General features: G+C 51.5%; 1 protein-coding gene across 3 annotated transcripts in view; it reads right to left on the reverse strand.

Moving 5' to 3' along the window:
- ZNF814 (zinc finger protein 814) overlaps positions 1-16,668 on the reverse strand; it is a 34,331-nt gene extending 17,663 nt beyond the window's left edge. Inside the window, exons 1-2 of one of the 3 annotated variants that reach the window (XM_050768587.1) lie at positions 13,725-16,667; positions 1,693-1,819 (exon numbers count right to left, since the gene is read on the reverse strand). In XM_050768587.1, coding sequence (XP_050624544.1) covers positions 1,693-1,819; positions 13,725-13,760 — 163 coding nt within the window. In that variant the 5' untranslated portion in view covers positions 13,761-16,667. Of the gene's footprint in view, positions 1-1,692; positions 1,820-12,292; positions 13,658-13,724 lie in introns of those variants that run through there. The other 2 variants (XM_050768588.1, XR_007721443.1) reach the window with 2 other exon arrangements.
- Positions 16,669-25,428: the final 8,760 nt, after the last annotated feature.

The following is a 25,428-nucleotide window of genomic DNA, read 5'->3' on the forward strand; positions in this document are numbered from 1 at the left end:
ACATGTGAGTGCTGTAGAGAGGGATTTGTCCAGGCCAAGGAAAACAGGAGTACAACACAGCAGCTACTGCTCGACGTCAGTTTAACAAAGCATATATATTTGCTAACACAAATCTCTATGCCAACACTGGAGAACACTGTAGATGGCGATGTATGTAAGACGGATGAGATTTGGGGTCCAGAGATGTGAAGATTAGACAGGAGAATGGATATTAGGGTACAAGTAGGTCAAAGGTTAAAAAAAAAAAAAAGAGTAGAAGTGATAAGGTAGACAAGTGACAAGTGTGATGCTCTCAAGAATGAGGAAGAAAAGACGAATTATGTGTGCTTACTTCTCTTGCCACAGAAATACTACTAAAATAGATTAGGTTCCTAGTATGCTTTCAATAAAGCCCTGACTCCATGACCTCCTCCAGGGTGCCACTTTTTCTTTTTTTTTGAGACGGAGTCTTGCTCTGTCGCACAGGCTGGAGTGCAGTGGCGCAATCTGGGCTCACTGCAACCTCCCCTCCCAAGTTCAAGCAATTCTCTGCCTCAGCCTCCCAAGTAGCGGGGATTACAGGCATGTGCCACTACACTCGACTAATTTTTGTATTTTTAGTAGAGACAGGGTTTCACCATCTTGGCCAGGCTGGTCTTGAACTCCTGACCTCATGATCCACCTGCCTGGGCCTCCCAAAGTGCTGGGATTACAGGCACGAGCCACCTCACCCAGCCCAGGGTGCCAGTCTTGAGGGACACATTCATTCTGAGCCCATTATGCTGAGGCTGAATTCATTTGCATCTTCTGCAGCATGGAGGACTGTGCATCCCACCACAATGATGATCAAATACATGGGAAATGAATAACGTACAAACTAAGTGAAAGACAGAACAAGGGAACAGCCAACATTGTCTCAGAACAACTCAGCCCATGAAAGCCCACGAGAGAAAAAAACAGTATTTCAAGGAGAATTTCTAAAGAAGGTCTTACAAGAACAGCCTCTGGTCTATGTAGGCAGTGATGTAGTCTGTGAAGGCAATTCCCACCACAGGAAGGCATAAGAAAATAGCAGCTAGGCCGGGGGCGGTGGCTCAAGCCTGTAATCCCAGCACTTTGGGAGGCCGAGTCGGGCGGATCACGAGGTCAGGAGATCGAGACCATCCTGGCTAACACCGTGAAACCCCATCTCTACTAAAAATACAAAAAACTAGCCGGGCGAGGTGGCAGGCGCCTGTAGTCCCAGCTACTCCGGAGGCTGAGGCAGGAGAATGGCCTAAACCCGGGAGGCGGAGCTTGCAGTGAGCTGAGATCCGGCCACTGCACTCCAGCCCGGGCTACAGAGCAAGACTCCGTCTCAAAAAAAAAAAAAAAAAAAAAAAAAGAAAATAGCAGCTAGAGAAAGGAAGTAGACTCTGGGTACACAGGAACCTGAAATCTGGACAAGGACACCCAAACATCCACAGGACTAACAAGGTGGGCTTCTGACTATGAATCCCTCCCTGGGAGCCTGCAGTAAAGCAGGTGTTGGGGCTGCTCCAAGAAAGGAGCAGGGCAGTATGGACACCTCAGTTCTGCCAACCAAGAACCTACTCATAGAACTGAAGCAGGAAGCTGTGTCCATGCTCCTGACATGAGAAAGTCTTGCCAATGGGGAAAGAGGGGGGAAAGCAGAGACTAGCTCGGGTCACAGGGTAATTGTGAGCAACTTACCCAGGGAGGATATAAGTGCCAGGTTCTCCAGGGTCACATCACGGTACAGGCATCTCTGAGCCTCACTAAGGAGATTCCATTCCTCCTGGGTAAAGTTCACAGCCACGTCTTCAAAAGTCACTGTGCCCTGTTATGATGTTGACAGATGAAACTACAAACGGCCCCTATGCTGAGGTACCACAATCCCTCTCTCCCACACATCTACTCTCGCACATCCTCCTCTCAAGGAGGAGGTTCCTGGTATGCTTTCAATAAAGCCCTGACTCCATGACCTCCTCCAGGTGCCACTGGAGAAACTAGGCCCACTGGTCATGGGGTACAGCCACCAACAATAATTAGTTGAACAAATAGGTATCTGTGAGGTGGCTGTGACATAAGAGTCCACCCCCTCCTGACAAGCACTTCCCCCAGTATGACCGAGGGCATGGAGAGCTCAATGTGGCACCTTCAGCACATCAGACATACCCTCTCTGAATGCACATCATTCTTTAGACTTCCAGGTACATATCCATGTCCATCCCCAGCTCACTGTCACACACCACTGGCCTCTCTCTTGCCTTTAAACAACTTAAAGTATATGTTTTTGTTTGTTTGTTTGAGACAGAGTCTCACTCTGTCGCCAGGCTTAAGTGTAGTGGCACAATCTCGGCTCACTGCAACCTCCACCTCCTGGGTTCAAGCAATTATCCTGCCTCAATCTCCCGAACAGCTGGGATTACAGGTGTGTACCACCACACCTGGTTAATTTTTTGTGTTTTTAGTAGTGATAGGATTTCACCATGTTGGCCAGGCTGGTCTCGAACTCCTGACTTTGTGATCTGCCCATCTAGGCCTCCCAAAGTGCTAAGACTACAGGCATTAGCACAGTGTCCAGCCAGCTTAAAGTATCTTAATTCCCTCCTTTTTCTTCAACTAGGGTGGGTTAAAATCTCCCCCTAGGGTTATAATGTTGGTAAAACAAATGACATCTGATATTCTACAGATGTCATCAAGAGCAATTTATAAATCAAATGTATTGAGCCAGGCGCAGTGGCTCACATTTGTTATCCCAGCGTTTTGGGAGGCTGAGCCGGGTGGATCGCCTCAGGTCAGGAGTTTGAGACCAGCCTGGCCAACAATGTGAAACCTCGGTCTACTAAAAATACAAAAAATTAGCAGAGCGTGGTGTCGGGCACCTGTGATCCCAGCTACTCGGGATGCTGAGGCAGAAGAATCGCTTGAACCTGGGAGGCAGAGGTTGCAGTGAGCCGAGATCGCGCCACTGCACTCCAGCCTGGGCAACAAGAACAAAACTCTGCCTCAAAAAAAAAAAAAAAAAAAATCAAACATATTAACAGCCTGATAAGAGGGACACCACTCACCACGGAAAGCCACATGGGGGATGCACTGTAGATAAGAGAGAGCAACCATGGCCATGGCATGCAAGCTTTGTAAGATGAAGAGAATGTAATGGCCTGATTCCCTCAGGAGGATGCCATTGACTTGAACTCTGCCTGGTCCCATCGATGGAAAGGCTTCAGAGGCTAGGACACATTACCTATTTTTTTCTTTTCTCTTTTTTTTTTTTTTTTGTGACGGGAGTCTCGCTCTGTCACCCAGGCTGGAGTATGGTGGTGCAATCTTGGCTCACTGCAACCTCCGCCTCCTGGGTTCAAGCAATTCTCCTGTCTCAGCACCTCAGTAGCTGGGATTACAGGCATGTACCACCATGCCCAGCTAATTTCTGTATTTTTTTTTGAAACAGAGTCTCGCTCTGTTGCCCAGGCTGGAGTGCAGTGGCCGGATCTCAGCTCACTGCAAGCTCCGCCTCCCGGGTTCTCCTGCCTCAGCCTCCCGAGTAGCTGGGACTACAGGCGCCCGCCACCTCGCCCGGCTAGTTTTTTGTATTTTTTAGTAGAGACGGGGTTTCACCATGTTAGCCAGGATGGTCTCGATCTCCTGACCTCGTGATCTGCCCGTCTCGGCCTCCCAAAGTGCTGGGATTACAGGCTTGAGCCACCGCGCCCGGCCTAATTTCTGTATTTTTAATAGAGATGGTGTTTCGCCATATTGGGCAGGCTGTTTTCAAACTCCTGATGGAAAATGATCCACCCGCCTCAGCCTCCTAAAGTGCTGAGATTACAGGCGTGAGCCACTGCACCCATTCAGATACATTACTTAAGAGCATGAAGTAGCCAGTCATGGAGTCTCCCACCTATAATCCCAGCACTCTGGGAGGCCAAAGTGGAAGGACTGCTTGATCCCAGGAGTTCAAGACCAGCCTGGACAACATGGCCAAGACCCTGTTTCTACATACACACACACACACGAGAAAAAAATTTAAAATATACAAAAAGATAGTTAAATGGGAAAGAAACTTGCACTCAGGCCATTTGGGGTTGTACCAATATCACCAGGCATCCACGTGGCAAATCACATTGGGCCTTCATTTTTGGCCTTACACCACATCGTGGCTGACACCACCCAGAGTGTGTATGGCCCATTCAAACCGATCCACTATTACCACAGAATTGCAATTCTACTGGATCCTAAAAGGAGTGGTGGTCTCAAGTAATTCTATGAAGGCCTCCTTGCACGGCTCCACAGCAACACAGAACCACGTGTGGCTTCAGCTATTCCTGACCCTATTCCACTTCTGTGCTTCACTTGCCAACCGCTCGGCAATGATGACCTTTCCCTCAATTCCTCCTGTACTTCTGCCTGCGTCTCATGTCTATTATTTCCATGAAGTCCGCGCCATGACAAGCTATGCCATCTGATACACCCGACATTGTCACTTACCTCCCTCTCCTGTGTTTATGAATGCCAATCATGTCACCCAGGAACCCAGGCAAAACATCCAGTCCTCAGCCTCCAACCATTCCTTTCTGGCCCCCTGAAACATTTACTACCTTATTCTGAAGTGTGCCCTCCAAAACGGGACCCGTGGCTAACTCACCTTAGTCCACACATTAGCTATCATATATTGGATGTCTCCGATATCAATTCCTTCCCAGATATCGCAACCTATGTGGACATTACTTACTTGCTGCCACTACTTACTGGTCTTTGAAGCATCTCAGGCTCTTAGCATGGTGAAAACAACCCTCCTTATATCCCCAATGAATATTATGCCTAATCCCAACTTGCTCATCTCAGCTGATACAGCTTCTATCACTGCTGCTTCTAAAACCAAAAACCCTAGGGTTACCGGGCACGGTGGCTCTAGCCTGTAATCCCAGCACTTTGGAAGGCTGAGGCAGGTGGATCACCTGAGGTCAGGAGTTCGAGACCAGCCTGGCCAATATGGTGAAACCCCGTCTCTACTAAAATTACAAAAATTAGCCAGGCGTGATGGCGTGTGCCTGTAGTCCCCGCTACTCAGGAGGCTGAGGGAGAAGGGCTCGAACCCAGGAAGCAGAGGTTCAGTGAGCTGAGATCGTGCCTCTGCAGTCCAGCCTGGGTGACAGAGCAAGACTCCCATCTAAAAACAAAAACAAAAAAACCCCAGGGTCATGCCTGAAACCCTCTTGCATGTCCTTACCGACCACATGAGAAAATCACACTGCTCCTTTACCAAATGTAAATCACAATTCCAGCGACATCTCCTTGGCCAAGGATTGTCCATTAAACCTCACCTGGATGACAGAATGAGCCTCAATGCTGTCTTCCTTCCTCCTCCCTTAACGCCATGCTCTGTTCTCTGACGGAACTGAACATCACCTCCCCACTCTGATCAGTTTTATCTCTAAGTATTTCATATACTGCTACCAAATCCAGGCCTGACCTTCTAAGTGTTCACACCGTTTCACTGAAATGGGAATACCTCCATACAACCTGCGTTATGGACTTAGCGCCTAGGGTTTAGGGTTTCTCTAGTGTTCCCAGTTGAAAGCACTGAGTTCCAGAGGTACAACAGAGCAGGATGGCAGAATAGAAAGCAGCATCCATCATAACCTTAACAGAACACCAATTTTTTTTTTTTTTTTTTTTTGACAGAGTCTTGCTCTGTCACTGTGGCTGGAGTACAGTGGCATGATCTTGGCTCACTGCAACCTCTGCCTCCCGGGTTCAAGCAATTCTCCCTAATTCTCCCTGCCTCAGCCGCCCAAGTAGCTGGGATTACAAGCACCTGCCACCACACCCGACTAATTTTTGTACTTTTAGTAGAAACGTGGTTTTGCCATGTTGCCCAGGCTGGTCTCGAATTCCTGACCTCAGGTGATCTGCCCACCTCAGCTTCCCAAAGTGCTGGGATTACAGGCATGAGCCACCATGCCCGGCCCACACCCCCAAATTTAAAAACTATCTACACAGAAAAAAATCACCTTCATAAGAACCAAAAATCAAGTGAGCACTCACTTGATTTTTGGTTAATTCCAGGTGAGCACTTCTACCTGGAATTAACTTTGTATTATGGGAAATGGCACTAAAAGGGGCTGTAGTCTTGACTTGCCAATGCCAGCCCTCCCCATCCCCCAGCAGTGGCTGCCTGTTGTGGATAATCTGTGCTCCTGGGAAGGGAAAGTGCAGTCACTGTCAGACATTGCACGGAAATCAGTGCTTCCCTGTCATAGCAGAAAGCAAAACTGGGCTGAACTCAAAGGACGCCATCCCAGGGAGTGAGCATATCGACCAGCCCAGCCAGAGGGGTATTGCCCACCTCAATGGTCAGGACTTGAGATCTGGCAAGCCTTGCCACTGTGGGTTGGAGGGCTCTAAAGTCCTAAATAAACTTGAAAGGCAGTCTAGGCCACAAGGACTGCAACCCCTAGAAATGTCCTGTGCTGAGCTGCGCTCCAAGTCAGTGGACCTGGTTGGGTTGGGGGAGCACAACCTAGTGAGACACCAGCTGGAGTAGCTAAGGGTGTGCTTGTGCCACCCCTCCCGCAACCCCAGCCTACATGGGTCCTTCCTTCCACTCAAGGAGAGGAGAGGGAAGAGCAAAAAGAACTTTGTCTTGCATTTTGGATATCACCTCAGCCACAGGATAGGGCACTGGGCAGGTTGTGAGGCCCCATTCCAGGCCCACCCAGACAATATTTCTAGATACACTCTGGACCAAAACAGAACCCGCTACCTTGAAGGGAAGAACTCAGTCATGGGAGGACCCATCACCTTCTGACTAAACAACCCTTGGCCCCTGAATAACAAGCAGCAGTGCCCAGGTAGTACGCGATGGCACTGGGTGAGACTCTGAGACGTGCCAGCTTCAGATGTAACACAGCACACTGCTAGCTGTGGTGGTTACGGTCAGAGACCCCACCTGCTTGAGAATAACAGAGCAGAGAGTAAAGGGGACTTTTTGGCACCTCAGTTACCAGCTCAACTACAGAGGGATAGAGCACCAAGAAGCCTCCTGGGGTGCCTGATTCCAGGCCTTGGCTCGTGGATAACATTTCTGGACCTGCCCTGGGTGAGTCTTGAAGAGTGAGCCTCAGACCAGGAAACATTCACCACAAGCTGACTGAAGAGCTCTTAGCCCTTAACGGAACCTCAGTAGTCATCTGACAGCACTCCCTGTGGGCCTGTGCTGGTGGTGGCCACAGAGTGAGGCTGCTCTGCCTATGGAAAGGGGAGGGAAGAATGGGAAGGACTGTATCTTGTAGTTTGAGTGCCAGCTCAGCTGCAGTGCAAAGGAACACCAGGTAGATTTCTAAGTTTTTCACTCCAATCCCTGGCTCATGGATGGCATCTCTATATCAACCTGAGGCCTGGGGAACTCACCGTCCTGAGAAGAAGGACATAAGCCTGTCTGGTTTTGCCACCTGCTGACTGTACAGGGCTAGGGCCTTGAGGAAACACAGACGATAGCCATGTAGTGGTTACAGGAGCCTTGGGTGAAACCCAGTGCTGTGCTGGCTTCAGCTGTCACCTAGCACAGTCCCAGTGGTGGTAGCTAAAGGGGTGCTTCTGCCCCAACCCCCAGTTTCAGTCACTTCAGCACTGACAGAGAGACTCCGGGAGAAAGTGAGGGAAGACCCAACAAGAGCCTCCACCTGTTAATCCAGGGAATTCTTTCAGATCTTATTCAAGACCACAAAGGTGGTAGAGCTCTCTGGGTCTGCAAGAGTCACAGCATTACTGAGTGTGGGTTTCCCCCTAAAGTAGATCCAGCTTAGATCACAACACCCGAGCCCATTCAAATACCTAGAAAGTCTTCCTAAGAAGGACAGGAACAAATGAGCCCAGACTGTGAAGACTACAATAAACACCTAACTCTTTAATGCCCAGACATGACGAACATCTACAAGCATCAACACCATTCAGGAAAACGTGACCTCACCAAACAAACTAAAGCACCAAGCACTAATCCTAGAGAAACAGAGATATGTGACCTTTCAGAGAGATAATTCAAGATAGCTATTTTGAGGAATTTCTCAAGTAAAACACAGAAATAATTCAGAATTCTATCAGATAAATTTGGCAAAGAAATTAAAATAATTAAATAGAACTGGCCAGGCGCAGTGGCTCACACCTGTAATCCCAGCACTTTGGGAGGCCAAGGTGGGCAGAACACGAGGTCAGGAGATCAATATCATCGTGGCCAACATGGTGGAACCCCGTCTCTACTAAAAATGCAAAAATTAGCCAGATGTGGTAGTGCACACCTGTAGTCCCAGCTACTAGGGGGGCTGAGGCAGGAGAATCGCTTGAACCCAAGAGGCAGAGGTTGCAGTGAGCTGAGATCGCACCACTGCACTCCAGCCTGGGCAACAAAGGGAGACCCTGTCTCAAAAAAAAAAAAAGAAAAAAAAATCAAAATGGATTTTTGAGACTTAAATCTAAGACCTCAAACTCTGAAACTACTACAAAAAAACACTGAAGTGGGCAAAGACCTCCTTTTTTTTTTTTTTTTTTTTTGTGAGATGAAGTCTCACTCTGTTGCCCAGGCTGCAGTGCTATGGCACAATCTCGGCTCACTGCAACCTCCACCTCCCAGGTTCAAGCGACTCTCCCGCCTCAGCCTCTGAGTAGCTGCGATTACGGGCACGTACCATCACACCCAGCTAATTTTTGTATTTCTAGTAGAGGCAGGGTTTCCCCATGTTGCCCATGCTGGTGTCAAACTCCTGACCTCAGGTGATCCGCCCACCTTGGCCTCCCAAAGTGCTGGGATTACAGGTAGTGAGTCACTGAGCCTGGCCGACAAAGACTTCCTGAGTAATACCTTTCAAGCACAGGCAACCAAAGCAAAAATGGACTAATGGCATCAGATCAAGCTAAAAAGCTTCTGCACAGCAAAGAAAACAATCAACAAAGTGAAGAGATAACCCATAGAATGGGAGAAAATATCTGCAAACCACCCATCTGCAAAGGGATTAATTACCAGAATATGTAAAGACTTCAAACAACTCTATAGGAAAAACTCTTAATAATTCCATTTAAAAATCTGAATAGACATTTCTCAAAAGAAGATATACAGCCAGGAGCAGTGGCTCCAGCTATAATCATAGCAGTTTGGGAGACTGAGGCAGGAAGATCGCTTGAGCCTAGCAGTTGGTAACCACCCTGTTTAACCAGTGAGACCCCCATCTCTACAAAAAAGTTTAAAAACTAGCCAAGGCAAGGTAGCACATGGCTGTGGTCCCTGCCACTTGGGAGGCTGAGATAGGAGGATTGCCTGAGCCCAGGCGGTCAAAGCTGCAGTGAGCCATCATCACACTACAGCACTCCAGCCTAGGTGACCCAGCAAGATCCTGTCTTGAAAACACAAACGAAAGACAGCGACATACAAATGGCAAACAGGTACAGGAAGAGGTGCTCAACATCACTAGTCATAAGAAAATGCACATCATCTCACCCCGTTAAAATGGCTTATTTATATCCAAAAGACAGGCAATAACAAATGCTGGTGAGGATGTGAAGAAAAAGGACAGTCTCGTACACTGTTGTGGGAATGGAAATTAGTACCACAGCTATGGAGAACAGTTTGGGGGTTCCTCAAAAAACTAAACATTAAGCTACCATATAATCCAGCAAGCCCACTGCTGGGTATAAACCCAAAAGGAATCCAGTATATCACAGAGATATCTGCACTCCCGTGCTTGCTGCAGCACTGTTCACAGCAGCTAAGACCTGGAAGCAACCTAAGTGTTCATCAACAAATGAAAGGATAAAGGAAATGTGGGCCGGATGTGGTGGCTCACACCTGTAATCCCAGCACTTTGGGAGGACGAGGCCAGTGGATCACGAGGTCAGGAGATGGAGACAATCCTGACTAACACAGTGAAATCCCATCTCTCCTAAAAATACAAAAAATTACCCAGGCGTGGTGGCACACATGTTCAGTTCCAGCTACTCAGGAGGCTGAGACATGAGAATCGCTTGAACCTGGGAGGCGGAGGTTGCAGTGAGCCAAGATCCCAGCACTGCATTCCAGCCTGGGTGACAGAGAGGGACTCTGTCTCAAAAAAAAAAAAAAAAAAAAAAAAAAAAAAAGAAAGAAAGAAAATGTGAGGGCACGGCGGTGGCTCACACCTGTAATCTCAGCCCTTTGGGAGGCTGAGGCAGGTGGATCACGAGGTCAGGAGTTCAAAACCAGCCTGGCCAAGATGGTGAAACCCCATCTCTACTATAAACTACAAAAATTAGCCAGGCCTGATGGCAGGTGCCTGTAATCCCCAGCTACTCAGGAGGCTGAGGCAGGAGAATTGCTTGAATCTGGGCAGCAGAGGTTGCAGGTAGCCAAGATCATGTCACTGCACTACAGCCTGGGCAACAGAGTAAGACTGTCTCAAAAAAAAATAAAAATAAAGAGAATAAGATCTAGTATTTGGTAGCACAACAGGGTGACTACGGTAAAAATAACCTAATTGTACATTTTTAAATAACAAAAAGAGTTTAATTGGATTGTTTGAAACACAAAGGATAAATGCTCGAGATGATGGATAGACCATTAACCCTAGTAATATTATTACACACTGCATGCCTGTTATCAAAATATCTCATGTAACTCATAAATACATACACCTACTATATACCCAGAAAAATTTAAAATTTAAGAAAATATTTTTAAAATTATAAAAAACAGTCCCATGACACCATAAGCTAGAGAACATATGGGTCGGGGTCAGGACCAGGGAGGGAATGGAACACTCTCCACTTCCTTTTCTGAGTTCCTTAAATGCTCGTATACCCACGAGTGCCTCGAAGAGAGGCGGACATTACAGGAATGTATCCCTGATAAGATGTGATAAGCTCAGACCTCCAGGTACCCCTTCTTGGCACTGGAGTCAGGTGACCTCAGACTGCTTGTATGACCTGTGTGCCTCAATATAAAATGTCATCTCTACCACCTATGTGATCTACAACAAAGATTCAACCTCCCAGGGCCCCAAGGTGCTCATCACCTCTCCACTCTGTTCTTCCTTTGATTGGCCTTTGGAAAACCTTTAAAATCCGGATTTTGATCCTGTCCTTCGTATAGAGCACACTTGACTGTTATGCCCAGACCGTTTATTCCCCGAAGAAGACCACCAGAGTCCAGAGTCAAAGCTAAGCAGCAAGGATCTTTATTACAGGTTCGAACCTGGAACTCTCCCTCGCTCGTGAAACGAGACGGGCAGGAGAGCTCCCCAACTCAGCTCCGAACAATGTTATATAGTCTAAGAAAAGTGGGCATAGAGTTATTATACAAATCAGATATATGATTGGCTAGTGTTTGAACAAGGCGATTTGGCTAACTATGATTGGTTCCTGCCATTTCTGATATTTTGGTTCAAACTTTGAGGCGGGAGAGCAGGTTTATGGCAGCAAGAGTTTATCTTACTTAAACACGTCTTGTGACCTTGCCTCAGAACTTACAAAATCTCTGGTATGTGCAAAACAAAATCTCTGGTACGTGCAGAAAACCAGGTACTCACAGAACTTACGAAATCTCTGGTATGTGCAAAGATTAGAGAGCAGAACAAGGGTGTAGCGGGTGGGGGGCGGGTACACATCTATCTTTGTGTCCTTTCAGACATAACTAACTCCATCTCAGAAAAAGACAATTTGTATTTCACAGGGCACTGTGCCATCAAGGGTAAGATGCTTTGTTTAATAAACAAAAAAATAAAGATGGTCAGGCGCAGTGGCTCACGCCGGTAATCCCAGCACTTTCGGAGGCCAAGGCTAGTGCTTCAAAACCAGCCTAGGCAACATGCTGAAACCCCGTCTCCACTAAAAATACAAAACATTAGCCGGGCTTGGTGGTGGATTCCTGTAATCCCAGCTACTCGGTGTCAGGCCTCTGAGCCCAAGCCAAGCCATTGCATCCTCTGTGACTTGCACCTATACGTCCAGATGGCCTGAATTAACTGAAGAATCACAAAAGAAGTGCAAATGCCCTGCCCCGCCTTAACTGATGACATTCCACCACAAAAGAAGTGAAAATGGCCGGTCCTTGCCTTAAGAAATGACATTATCTTGTGAAATTCCTTATCCTGGCTCAAAAAGCTCCCCCACTGAGCACCCTGTGACTCCCACTCCTGCCCGCCAGAGAACAACCCCCCTTTGACTGGAATTTTCCTTTACCTACCCAAAACCTATAAAACGGCCCCACCCTTATCTCCCTGCTGACTCTCTTTTCGGAATCAGCCCACCTGCACCCAGGTAATTAAAAAGCTTTATGGCTCACACAAAGCCCGTTTGGTGGTCTCTTCACACGGACGCATAAGACACTCGGGAAGCTGAAACAGGAGAATCCTTTGAACTCGGGAGGCGGAGGTTGCAGTGAGCCAAGATCACGCCACTGGACTCCAGCCTGGGTGACAGACTGAGACTCTGTCTCAAAAAATTAAAAAAAATAAATAAATAAGATAAGCTGGGCGCGGTGGCTCACGCCTGTAATCCCAGCACGTTGGAGGCCCAGGCAGGCGGATCACCTGAGGTCGGGGGTTTGAGACCAGCCTGACCAACATGGAGAAACCCCGTCTCTACTAAATATACAAAAAATTAGCCGGGTGTGGTGGGTCATGCCTGTAATCCCAGCCACACGGGAGGCTGTGGCAGGAGAATCGTTTGAACCCCGGGGGCGGAGATTGCGGTGAGGCGAGATCGCACCATTGCATTCCTGCCTGGGCAACAAGAGTGAAACTCTGTCTCAATAAAATAAAATAAAATAAAATCAAAAATAAAGACTGCATCTAACCAGGTAAGGTCACAAACAAGCAAACTCTTCCACTATCAGTTCTCCCCAGAGGATTCTGTAACTATAAAAGATTAGGCCTTCAGCAGCTCAAAAGGGCCGTCCTGACAGTCACTCATAATAAAAACTCAGCATCTGCTGCCTAAGGCTCTGCCACCTTAAAGATGCTTCCTTGTAAGACTGCAGGCCAGTCGCCCACCAACTGGCCCAGACCAGGATGCCTTTTGTCTTCTTTGCTCCCTCTAAACTGGTTCCATAACGTTTGCTCCTATATCTTTTTCCTCTTGATGCTAAACATTACTTTGTTCGTTGTGGAATGTTTAACCTATAACACTTATATGTTAAGTATACTATTGTGTATGGTTTGCTATATTGACTGACTTGAGTGTCTTGAGCCTCTGTGCCCATGGCCGACTACCAAGTGAACCGGAATCACTAAAGAGAATTGCCTCCTTCGAACTCCATTTAGCTCATGGCTTTTGTTGACTCAAATAACATCAGTTAACACCTGACACTGTGGAAAGACACAAACACGGTGAACCTGATTATCTCTACCCTTGCAATGCTCTAGACATCCCTCCTTTCTTCCAAACTCTCCATGGCTTCTAGCGTCCTCATGATGAGTGCATAGCCCCCAGCCTGCTTGCTCTTCCAGAGGGAGCTCCGCCTCATAATTTGCTCACAACAGGCACCTGTCGACCCCAGATTCCATCCTTCCGGCATAGTTCACCTGCAGGCCTTTGCCCGAGCCAGTTCCTATGCCTGTAGGTCTCCCCACCGCATCCCACAGGTGTCGGAAATGGGGCCCCTCCCGCGAGCGCCTCAGTGTCCGGACGCCGGCGTCCGGGCTGCAGAGCCGTGAGCAGGCGCTACCACCTCGCTGCTTTTGGACAATGAGATGACCTGAGGGCGCCACAATTACCTGAGCTGAGAGCCTCAGCGTGGCCGCCGCCGCCATCGAACCACGCGGTTTTAAGCCGGGTCCAGAGGAGAGGGCGACCAGCCAGGAGATATGGGCACGGCGGTCCCTATCCTGTCCCAGGAGTGGGACACGCTGGGCACCGTCACAGAGCTCCAGAGTCGCCTCGTGCAGCGGAGGACAACTGCTCTCCGCCTTCTGGGTTCAGTCACCGTAGTCCCGACCTAGCGCTGACTAGCCTCTCCCACAAATAAACCCAACACCAATCAAAATGGCCGCCACTAGAGGGCGCCGGAAGTCCGGACCCATTGTCACGTGCACACAGGAAACGCCTTTATCCTTAGCCCTCAGGGCCTTTCCACGCTGCCATTCGACGCGGAGTTTTCTGGGTAATGTAGTTCCCTAAGTAAGAAGGCGGGTAAAGGGCGCGCTTCCCAGAAGCGCTTCTGCAGGGAAAGCCTAACTCCACGTCAGGAGTACCTTTAAGAGGTGCGTCCTAACTGGTATGGTGGCTCCCACCTGTAATTCCACCAGTTTAGGAGGCCAAGTCACAAGGATCGTTTGAGGCCAGGAGTTAGAGATTAGCCTGAGCAACAAAGCAAAATCCTGTCTCTATAAAAAATAAAAAAAATTAGCGGGGTGTGGTCGGGCGGGCCTGTGATCCCAACTGACCCAAGGTTGGGGTTAGGTTTAGGGAGCCTGAGGAGGGAGGATCGCTTGAGCTGGGAGTTCGAAGCTTCGGTAAGCCGAGATCGTGCCACTGCACTCCAGCCTGGGCAACAGAGCCAGACCTCTCCTCCAAAAAATAAAAATAAGGGCCGAGTACAGCGGCTCACACCTGTAATCCCAGCACTTTGGGAGGCCGAGGCGGGTGGATCACCTGAGGTCAGGAGTTCAAGACCAGCCTGGCCAACATGGTGAAACCCCGTCTCTACTAAAAATACAAAAATTAACTGGGCGTGGTGGCATGCGCCTGTAATCGCAGCTACTCAGGAGGCTGAGGCAGGAGAATCTCTTGAACATGGGAGGCGGAGGTTGTGATAAGCCGAGATGGTGCCCCTGCACTCCAGCTGGGCGACAGAGCAAGACTCCATCTTGGAAAAAATATATAAATAAATAAAAGATGGCAGATCTTTCTACTGGGCAGAGGATCATCCTGCCTTTTCTTAGAACTCATATTGAGATTTCTTGGGATTATTGGCTGTAACTGATTACCCCAGTGTATGGAAAAATATTATTTCAGAGTTAGTGTAGATGCTCCCAAAGGCTACAGATCCAAATTCACCTATCATTTCAAATGGTCCTTCAGATGCAAAATTATTCCACTGGAAGCAGAGATTAATGCAAACGTTAATAACCATTATTGTATTGTTAAAATGAATGTGTAAACACCCAGCAGGTTCATTTTGTCCACTGCCCAAACAGAGCCAATTTATCAGGACAGGGGAATTGCAAAAGAAAAAGAGTTTGATTCACATAGAGTTGGATGAACAGCAGACTGGAGACTTATTAATATTACTCAAATCAGTCTCCCTGAAAATTGGGAGACCAGGTTTTTTGCTGTTGTTTTTTGAGACGGCATTTTGCTCCTGTTGCCCAGGCTGGGGTGCAATGTCACAATCTCGGCTCGCTGCAACCTCCACCTCCTGAGACTGGGGTTTTTTAAGGATAATTTGGTAGATAAGGGGCCATGAAGTCTGCAGTGCTGATTGGTTGGGTCGGAGATGAAATCATAGGGAGTCAAAGTTGTTATCTTGTGGTGAGTGGGTTTTGGGGGAGGGGGAGGCACAAGATGAGATGATCCAGTTTATCCATCTGAGTGGTGCCATCAGATCCATCAAGTTCAGGGTCTGAAAAATATTTCCAGCACCAATCTTAGCTTTTACAATAGTGATATTATCCCTAGGAACAACTGGGGACGTTTAGTCTTGTGGCCTCTAGCTGCATGACTCCTAAATGATAATTTCTAATCTGTGGGGCCCTAATAAGTCAGTAAGTTAACAGGAATTGGGAAGGAGCCAGGCTGGCAGAACAGGAACCTAACCCCAGCTGCAACCTCTTTGTGTGAAGAAACCACAGCTGTCAGAAGTGTTTAACAGAGCAACTCCATCTTGAATAGGGGTTGGATAAAATGAGGCTGAGACCTACTGGGCTGCATTCCCAGATGCTGTAGGCATTCTAAGTCACAGGATGACATAGGATGTCAGCACAAGATACTAACGGAGGAGACCACCCCTCATATTGTCTTATGCCCAATTTCTGCCTCCAAAGAAAGAAGAAGTAAAAACTAAAAGGCAGAAATGAAATCCACAGGCAGACAGCCCGGCGCCACACCCTGGGCCTGGTAATTAAAGATCGACCCCTGACCTAACTGGTTGTTATCTATAGATTGCAGACATTGTATAGGAATGCACTGTGAAAATCCCTATCTTGTTTTGTTCAGATCTAATTACCGGTGCATGCAGCTCCCAGTTACGTACCCGCTGCTTGCTCAATCAATCACGACCCTCTCACGTGCAACCCCTTCGAGTTGTGAGCCCTTAAAAGAGACAGGAATTGCTCACTGGGGGAGCTTGGCTCTTGAGACTGAAGTCTCGCCAATTCCCCCAGCCGAATAAACCCCTTCCTTCTGTAACTCGGTGTCTGAGGAGTTTTGTCTGCCTCTCGTCCTGCTACAATACAGGCCATAAAGATGTTGCTGATAAAACAGGTTGAAGTAAAGAAGCCAGCTAAAACCCACCAAAACCAAGATGGCGATGAGAGTGACCTCTGGTCTTCTTCACTGCAACACTCCCACCAGCGCCATGACAGTTTACAAATGCCATGGCAATATCAGGAAGTTACCCTATATGGTCTAAAAAAAGGAGGCATGAATAATCCACCCTTTGTTTAGTATATAATCAAGAAATAACCATAAAAATGGGCAACCAGGCCAGGCGTGGTGGCTCCCCCCCCCCCCCCCCCCCCCCCCCCCCCCCCCCCCCCCCCCCCCCCCCCCCCCCCCCCCCCCCCCCCCCCCCCCCCCCCCCCCCCCCCCCCCCCCCCCCCCCCCCCCCCCCCCCCCCCCCCCCCCCCCCCCCCCCCCCCCCCCCCCCCCCCCCCCCCCCCCCCCCCCCCCCCCCCCCCCCCCCCCCCCCCCCCCCCCCCCCCCCCCCCCCCCCCCCCCCCCCCCCCCCCCCCCCCCCCCCCCCCCCCCCCCCCCCCCCCCCCCCCCCCCCCCCCCCCCCCCCCCCCCCCCCAAAACAACCCCCCCCCCCCCCCCCCCCCCCCCCCCCCCCCCCCCCCCCCCCCCCCCCCCCCCCCCCCCCCCCCCCCCCCCCCCCCCCCCCCCCCCCCCCCCCCCCCCCCCCCCCCCCCCCCCCCCCCCCCCCCCCCCCCCCCCCCCCCCCCCCCCCCCCCCCCCCCCCCCCCCCCCCCCCCCCCCCCCCCCCCCCCCCCCCCCCCCCCCCCCCCCCCCCCCCCCCCCCCCCCCCCCCCCCCCCCCCCCCCCCCCCCCCCCCCCCCCCCCCCCCCCCCCCCCCCCCCCCCCCCCCCCCCCCCCCCCCCCCCCCCCCCCCCCCCCCCCCCCCCCCCCCCCCCCCCCCCCCCCCCCCCCCCCCCCCCCCCCCCCCCCCCCCCCCCCCCCCCCCCCCCCCCCCCCCCCCCCCCCCCCCCCCCCCCCCCCCCCCCCCCCCCCCCCCCCCCCCCCCCCCCCCCCCCCCCCCCCCCCCCCCCCCCCCCCCCCCCCCCCCCCCCCCCCCCCCCCCCCCCCCCCCCCCCCCCCCCCCCCCCCCCCCCCCCCCCCCCCCCCCCCCCCCCCCCCCCCCCCCCCCCCCCCCCCCCCCCCCCCCCCCCCCCCCCCCCCCCCCCCCCCCCCCCCCCCCCCCCCCCCCCCCCCCCCCCCCCCCCACCCCCCCCCCCCCCCCCCCCCCCCCCCCCCCCCCCCCCCCCCCCCCCCCCCCCCCCCCCCCCCCCCCCCCCCCCCCCCCCCCCCCCCCCCCCCCCCCCCCCCCCCCCCCCCCCCCCCCCCCCCCCCCCCCCCCCCCCCCCCCCCCCCCCCCCCCCCCCCCCCCCCCCCCCCCCCCCCCCCCCCCCCCCCCCCACCCCCCCCCCCCCCCCCCCCCCCCCCCCCCCCCCCCCCCCCCCCCCCCCCCCCCCCCCCCCCCCCCCCCCCCCCCCCCCCCCCCCCCCCCCCCCCCCCCCCCCCCCCCCCCCCCCCCCCCCCCCCCCCCCCCCCCCCCCCCCCCCCCCCCCCCCCCCCCCCCCCCCCCCCCCCCCCCCCCCCCCCCCCCCCCCCCCCCCCCCCCCCCCCCCCCCCCCCCCCCCCCCCCCCCCCCCCCCCCCCCCCCCCCCCCCCCCCCCCCCCCCCCCCACCCCCCCCCCCCCCCCCCCCCCCCCCCCCCCCCCCCCCCCCCCCCCCCCCCCCCCCCCCCCCCCCCCCCCCCCCCCCCCCCCCCCCCCCCCCCCCCCCCCCCCCCCCCCCCCCCCCCCCCCCCCCCCCCCCCCCCCCCCCCCCCCCCCCCCCCCCCCCCCCCCCCCCCCCCCCCCCCCCCCCCCCCCCCCCCCCCCCCCCCCCCCCCCCCCCCCCCCCCCCCCCCCCCCCCCCCCCCCCCCCCCCCCCCCCCCCCCCCCCCCCCCCCCCCCCCCCCCCCCCCCCCCCCCCCCCCCCCCCCCCCCCCCCCCCCCCCCCCCCCCCCCCCCCCCCCCCCCCCCCCCCCCCCCCCCCCCCCCCCACCCCTGTAATCTCAGCACGTTGGGAGGCCGAGGCGGGAGCATCATGAGGTCAGGCGATAGAGACCATCCTGGCTAACAGGATGAAACCCAATTTCTACTAAAAATACAAAAAAAAATTATCCGGGCTTGGTGTCACAGAACAAAACTACGTCTCAAAACAAAACAAAACAAAACAAAAGGCAATCAGCAGCCCTCTGGGCTGTTCTGTCTACAGAATAGCCATTCTTTTATTCCTTTGCTTTCTTTTCTTTTTTTTGAGCAGGAGTTTCACTCTGTCACCCAGGCTGGAGTGCAATGGCATGATCTCAGCTCACTGCAAACTCCACCTCCCAGGTTCAAGCAATTCCCCTGCCCTCAGCATCCTGAGTACCTGGGACTACAGGTGCGCACCACCATGCCAGGCTAATTTTTCTATTTTTAGTATAAACAGGATTTCACCATGTTGGCCAGGCCAGTCTCAAACTCCTGACCTTGTGATCCGCCCACCTCAGCCTCCCAAAGTGTTGGGATTACAGGTGTGAGCCACTGCACCCAGCCCAAACCAATGCATTTCTTTAATGTATTTGATTGCTGTTTCATGCCTCCTTAAAATGTATAAAACCAAGCTGCGCCCCGACCACCTTGGGCACATGTTCTCAGGACCTCTTGAGGGGTGTGTCACAGGCCATGGTCACTCATATTTGGCTCAGAATAAATCTCTTCAAATGGTCTACAGAATTTGACTCTTTTCATTGACACTGAAGAAGCCCCCAGCCCAGAGGAAAATCATCCGCGTGCACCAACTGGCTGACTTTGAGTGGGTGGAGTGCATATACCCAGATAAAGAATGGGATTGGTTTAGAGGCCCAACTTAGGGGAGTTAGTGTCTCTCCTGGTTAAAGGCTCCTCTCAATAAAAGGCAAGGACACTTGACCAAACTTTGGTTCAATGCCCAACTTAGGAAGGTTAGGAGGTTAGATTACTTCCTAAGAGTTAGGGGGTTAGAGGCCCCTCTCAGTAAAGTCCCTCTTGGCTAGGAATGGGTTTGGCACAATGGGATGTTAACTGGTGTTCTCTGGAATAATCTGCCTTGCTGATGGCTATGGGTGACAGGACTAGGAATGTACAGGATCATGGGACATGGGGAGCTTTTTCCTCCCCAAAAGGGAAAACTTGAGAGCTGATGGGACTGCTGGAAAAGATCCCTTTGCTACTGACAAGTGGCCGCTTGAACTTGTCAGTGTCACTGCAATGGGGGGGAGGGCCTTCCCCACCCTGCCACAGGCAATGTTTTGTTTTTGTTTTTTTAGAGTCTCGCTCTGTCACCCAGAGTGCAGTGGTGCGATCTGGACTCACTGCAAGCTCCTCCTCCTGGGTTCATGCCATTCTCCTGCCTCAGCCTCCCCAGTAGCTGGGACCACAGGTGCCCACCACCACGCCCGGTTAGTTTTTTGTATTTTTAGTAGAGGCGGAGTTTCACTGTGTTAGTCAGGATGGTCTCAATCTCCTGACCTTGTGATTTGCCCGCCTCAGCCTTCCAAAGTGCTGGAATTACAGGCGTGAGCCACTGTGCCCGGCAGGCAATGTTTTTCTCTGTCTCCTTTCCCTTTCTTATATTTTCTGTTATTCAGGGTGACCATCTTGCCCAGAGACCAAATTGAAACTCCTGGTCAGAGGTTAAAGATGATGGTGCCCAACCAGGGTAAGTTTGAGCCTTGCCTGTTGGATATTCCAGTCAAAGCAGAGTGGCTAATGTGTATGTTTTGTCACACGTATTTTGCTCTGGCCAGAATGGAAAAAGATAATTTAGCTTTGTGTTGCGGATTGGCCCCCAGGGCTGTGGTGCAGCCAGCTGGGTCATTAGAGCCTCTCAGGGAAAGGGAAACCAGAAGCCTGGAATGCTGGAATGCCAGCAAAAGGGTAAGAATTTCTTTTTTTGTTTGTTTGTTTGAGACAGAGTCTCACACTGTTGCCAGGCTGGAGTGCAGTGGCATGATCTCGGCTCACTGCAACCTCCACCTCCTGGGGTCAAATGATTCTCCTAACTCAGCCTCCTGGGATTACATGCTTGCACCACCATGCCTAGCTAATTTTTGTGTTTTTAGTACAGACGAGGTTTCACCATATTGGCCAGGCTGGTCTCCAACTCTTGACTTCAGGTGATCTGCCCTCCTGGGCCTCCCAAAGTACTGGGATTACAGGTGTGAGCCACCAGGCCCAGCAATAATTTCTTACCAGTTAGTTGGCTGGGTGTGGTGGCTCACACCTGTAATCCCAGCACTTTGGGAGGCAGAGGCAGGTGGATCACATGAGGTCAGGAGTTCGACAACAGCCTGGCCAACATGGTGAAACAACATCTCTACTAAAAATACAAAAAATTAGTCATTGCCAGGCGCAGGGGCTCACACCTGTAATCCCAGCACTTTGGGAGGCCAAGGTGGGCAGATCACTTGAGGCCAGAAGTTCGAGACCAGCCTGGTCAACATGGTAAAACCCCATCTCTACTAAAAACTGAAAAAATTAGCCGGTGTGGTGGCGCATGCATGTAATCCCAGCTATTCCCGAGGCTGAGGCAGGAGAATCGCTGGAACCTGGGAGGTGGAGGTTGCAGTGAGCCGAGATTTCACCATTGCACTCCAGCCTGGAAAATAACAATGAAACTCCGTCTCACACTTGATCTTAGCCAAAAGGCTGAGAAGCGTTGAACCAAAGCCACCGCGCCCGGCTGGGAAAGTTCTTTACAGATTTATAGTTCTTCTTTATATATTCTTTCTTACTAAGTGTTGAAAAGATAACTATAGGCCAGGCGCGGTGGCTCAAGCCTGTAATCCCAGCACTTTGGGAGGCCGAGACGGGCAGATCACGAGGTCAGGAGATCGAGACCATCCTGGCTAACACGGTGAAACCCCGTCTCTACTAAAAATACAAAAAATGAGCCGGGCGTGGTGGCGGGCGCCTGTACTCCCAGCTACTCGGGAGGCTGAGGCAGGAGAATGGAGTGAACCCGGGAGGTGGAGCGTGCAGTGAGCTGAGATCCGGCCACTGCACTCCAGCTTGGGCGACAGAGCGAGACTCTGTCTCAAAAAAAAAAAAAAAAAAAAAAAAAAAAAAAAAAAAAAAAAAGCGCACCCTTCTGGCAGGGCGCAGTGGCTCACGCCTGTAACCCCAGCACTTTGGGACGTAGAGGTGGGCGGATCACGAGGTCAGGAGATCGAGACCATCCTTTCTAACATGGTGAAACCCCGTCTCTATTAAAAATACAAAAAAAAAGTTAGCTGGACGTGGTGGCGGGCACCTAGTCACAGCTACTCTGCAGGCTGAGGCTGAAGGAGAATGGCATGAACCTGGCAGGCGGAGCTTGCAGTGAGCTGAGATCACTTCACTGCACTCCAGTCTGGGTGACAGAGGGAGACTCTGTCTCAAAAAAAAAAAAAAAGACGCCTTTCTACGGCAGTGGACGGGTCTCAGCTAGCCTTAGAAGCTGTATTCAGATTCCTGGAGACTAGTGTCTGTAACTAATCACTCAAGAATTTGGGGAAAAAAAACTATTTCAGATTTTGGGGAGCTCAAGCTAAAACTATTATTTAGGATTCTCCCAAAGGCTAAAAATCCAAATTACCATACCATTTGAAACAGTCGTTCAGTCGCAAAATACCTGAACTGGAAGCAGAGGCTGATAAAAGTTATTGTGTTATAACGTTTCTGAAGGCCCTCAGAAGCATTAGAGTCCCTAAGGCAAATCACGGAAGGGAGAGATGTGCTCCCCTAAAGCAGGAGTGCAAAGTTGAATCTCTGTGATTCCTACAGAAAACAAATCTCCTGCTCATAGAATCTGTGAAAGGAAAATCTTGTGGCCTCAGAATTACTAACGGAAAAGTCAAGCTGGGAAATGCTCAGGGCAACCTTGCCTTCCATTCTATTCAAAGCCATCCCTCTCCTCACTGAGATAGATGCATATCCTGACTGCTTCCTTTGGAAATGCTTATCAGAAACTAAAAAGAATGCAACTGTTTGTGTCTCTACCTGTCTACCTGTGACCTGGAAGTCCCCTCCCTGCTTCGAATTGTCCCCACCTTTCTGGTCAGAACCAATGTACTTCTTACATATATTCACTGATGTCTCATGTCTCCCTAAAAGGTATAAAACCAACCTGTACCCCAACCACCTTGGGCACATGTCGTCAGGACTTCCTGAGGCTGTGTCATGGGCATGCGTCCTCAACCTTGGCAAAATAAACTTTTTTTTTTTTCTTGAGACAGTCTTGCTCTGTCGCTCAGGCCGGAGTGCAGTGGTGCAATATCGGCCCACTGCTACCTCTGCCTTTTGGATTCAAGAAATTCTCCTGCCTCAGCCTCCTGAGTAGCTGGGATTACAGGTGCGCACCACCACGCCCGGCTAGTTTTTGTATTTTTAGTAGAGATGGGGTTTCACTATGTTGGTCAGGCTGGTCTGAAACTCCTGACCTTGTGATCCCCTCCGCCTCGGCCTCCCAAAGTACTGGGATTACAGGCGTGAGCCACCGCACCCAGCCAACTTTTTTGTTTGAGACGCAGTCTCGCTCTTTGGCCAGGTAGGAGTGCAGTGGCGTGATCTCGGCTCACTGCAACTTTTGCCTCCAGGGTTCAAGTGATTCTCCTGCCTTAGCCTCCCGTGTAGCTGGGAGTACAGGCACGTGGCACCATGCCCGGCTAATTCTTGTACTTTTAGTAGAGATGGGGTTTCACCTTGTTGGCCAGGATGGTCTCGATCTCCTGACTTCTTGATCCGCCTGCCTTGCCCTCCAAAGTGCTGGGATTACAGGCGTGAGCCACAGCGCCTGGCCAACAAAATAAACTTTTAAAATTGACTGAGACCTGCCTCAAATTTGGGGAGTTCACAAATCATTGTAGCAATTAATTGAACAACACCTTTTCCCACTTAGTATCCTTTACCTGACATTCTTATATTCAACTACTTTTAGTAATTTGACATCAGTCTTTTTTTTTTTTTTTGAAAGGGAGTCTCGCTCTGTCACCCAGGCTGGAGTGAAGTGGCGCAATCTCGGCTCACTGCAACCTCCGCCTCCCGGGTTCACGCCATTCTCCTGCCTCAGCCTCCCGAGTAGCTGAGGCTATATGTGCTCACTACCACGCCCGGCTAATGTTTTGTATTTTCAGTAGAGACGGGGTTTCACTGTGTTAGCCAGGATGGTCTCGATCTCCTGACCTTGTGATTCGCCCACCTCGGCCTCCCAAAGTGTTGGGATTACGGGCGTGAGCCACCACATGACGTTAGTCTTATAAAGAACAATAACACTGGGCACGGTGGCTCACGCCTGTAATTCCCGCACTTTGGGAGGCCGAGGCAGGTGGATCACCAAGTCAGGAGATCAAGACCATCCTGGCTAACACGGTGAAACCCCGTCTCTACTAAAAATACAAAAAAAAAAAATTAGCCAGGTGTGGTTGCATGCGCCTGTAGTCCCAGCTACTCAGGAGGCAGAGACATAATTGGAATGGTCAGTCTGATGGTTTTGGCTTCAAAATGAGGTTCTTCTTCTTCCTTTTTTTTTTTTTGAGACAGTCTCTGTCGCCCACGTTGGAGTGCAGTGGCGCGATCTCAGCTTACTGCAACCTCCACCTCCCGGGTTCAAGTGATTCTCCTGCCAGGTACGGTGGCTCATGCCTGTAATTCCAGCACTTTTGGAGGTTGAGGCAAGTGGCTCACCTGAGGTCAGAGGTTCAAGACCAGCCTGGCCACTTGAACTTGGGAGGCAGAGGTTGCTGTGAGCCGAGATCATGCCACTGCACTGCAGCCTGGCGACAGAGCGAAACTCTCTCTCTCAAACAAACAAAAAACAATAAAAGAAATGGTATCTTGGTAGTGGTGATGGCTACAGTCTGTAAAAAGTAAAGTAGAGGTTCCTCTTCAAAGACTTTCCTCCCCATCTAATTAGGAATAAATGGTAACTTCTTTTAGAAGCAAAATTTATTCAAAGACCTGTTTTAACATTCTTAGGTATCTGCTAGCTGTGATAAAAAAAAATCTATGTACTTTATGTTCTTAGCTCCCACAATTTAGCCTAAGTATTTGCCCTGACATGGTTACACTGGTCCAAGGAAGCATTAAGTCATATCCTGTTCCTCTTCCTTATTTGAAAGTGTTTTTGCCTTTCTTAGCATTCCACAAGTTAATTCCTCCTTCATTTTCCTCTGCCTTTGCCTCTTTTTAAAAAGTTCTACGTTGCTAGCCAATCAGGACAAATACAGAATGCGAATTTGTATTTAGTCAATGGAAACCAGACATAGCAATAAGGTGGACGCATCAGGTTATAAATGATCCTGTCTTCTTTATTCAGTGTACTCTCATAGCAAAACTGCCAGCGAGTGTACTGTTTCTGCAGAAACTAAAAATGGCCTTGCTGAGGAAGTTAATGTTCAAGTGCTATTTCTTTATGGCACCAAGGAACAAGCATTTCAAACAGTCCTTAAAGGTGATGCTCTCCATCTGGTCATACTGGGCGTTTGTTAAAGCCATGTGTTCATGTCATTGATGGGAAGTGATTATCATTGATTTATCTTGAGAGTAGGGAGTGTTCTGCATGAAAAATTAGTATTACATGAAAGGAAGAGTTGTAAATTGCAAGATACAAAAGCCTATTAATACTGACCAGGTAGACTGGGCAAAGTGGCTCACGCCTGTAATCCCAGCACTTTGGGAGGCCAAGGTAGGCGGATCACCAGGTCAGGAGTTCAAGACCAGCCTGGCCAATATGGTGACACCCCGTCTCTACTAAAAATACAAAAATTAGGCCGGGCGCAGTGGCTCACGCCTGTAATCCCAGCACTTTGGGAGGCCGAAGTGGGCAGATCACGAGATCAGGAGATTGAGACCATCCTGGCTAACATGGTGAAACCTGTCTCTACTAAAAATACAAAAAAATTAGCCGGGCATGGTGACGGGTGCCTGTAGTCCCAGATACTTGGGAGGCTGAGGCAGGAGAAACACGTATACCCAGGAGGAGGAGCTTGCAGTG

Source organism: Macaca thibetana, chromosome 19, assembly GCF_024542745.1.
Source record: "Macaca thibetana thibetana isolate TM-01 chromosome 19, ASM2454274v1, whole genome shotgun sequence".
Taxonomy (NCBI): Eukaryota; Metazoa; Chordata; class Mammalia; order Primates; family Cercopithecidae; genus Macaca; species Macaca thibetana.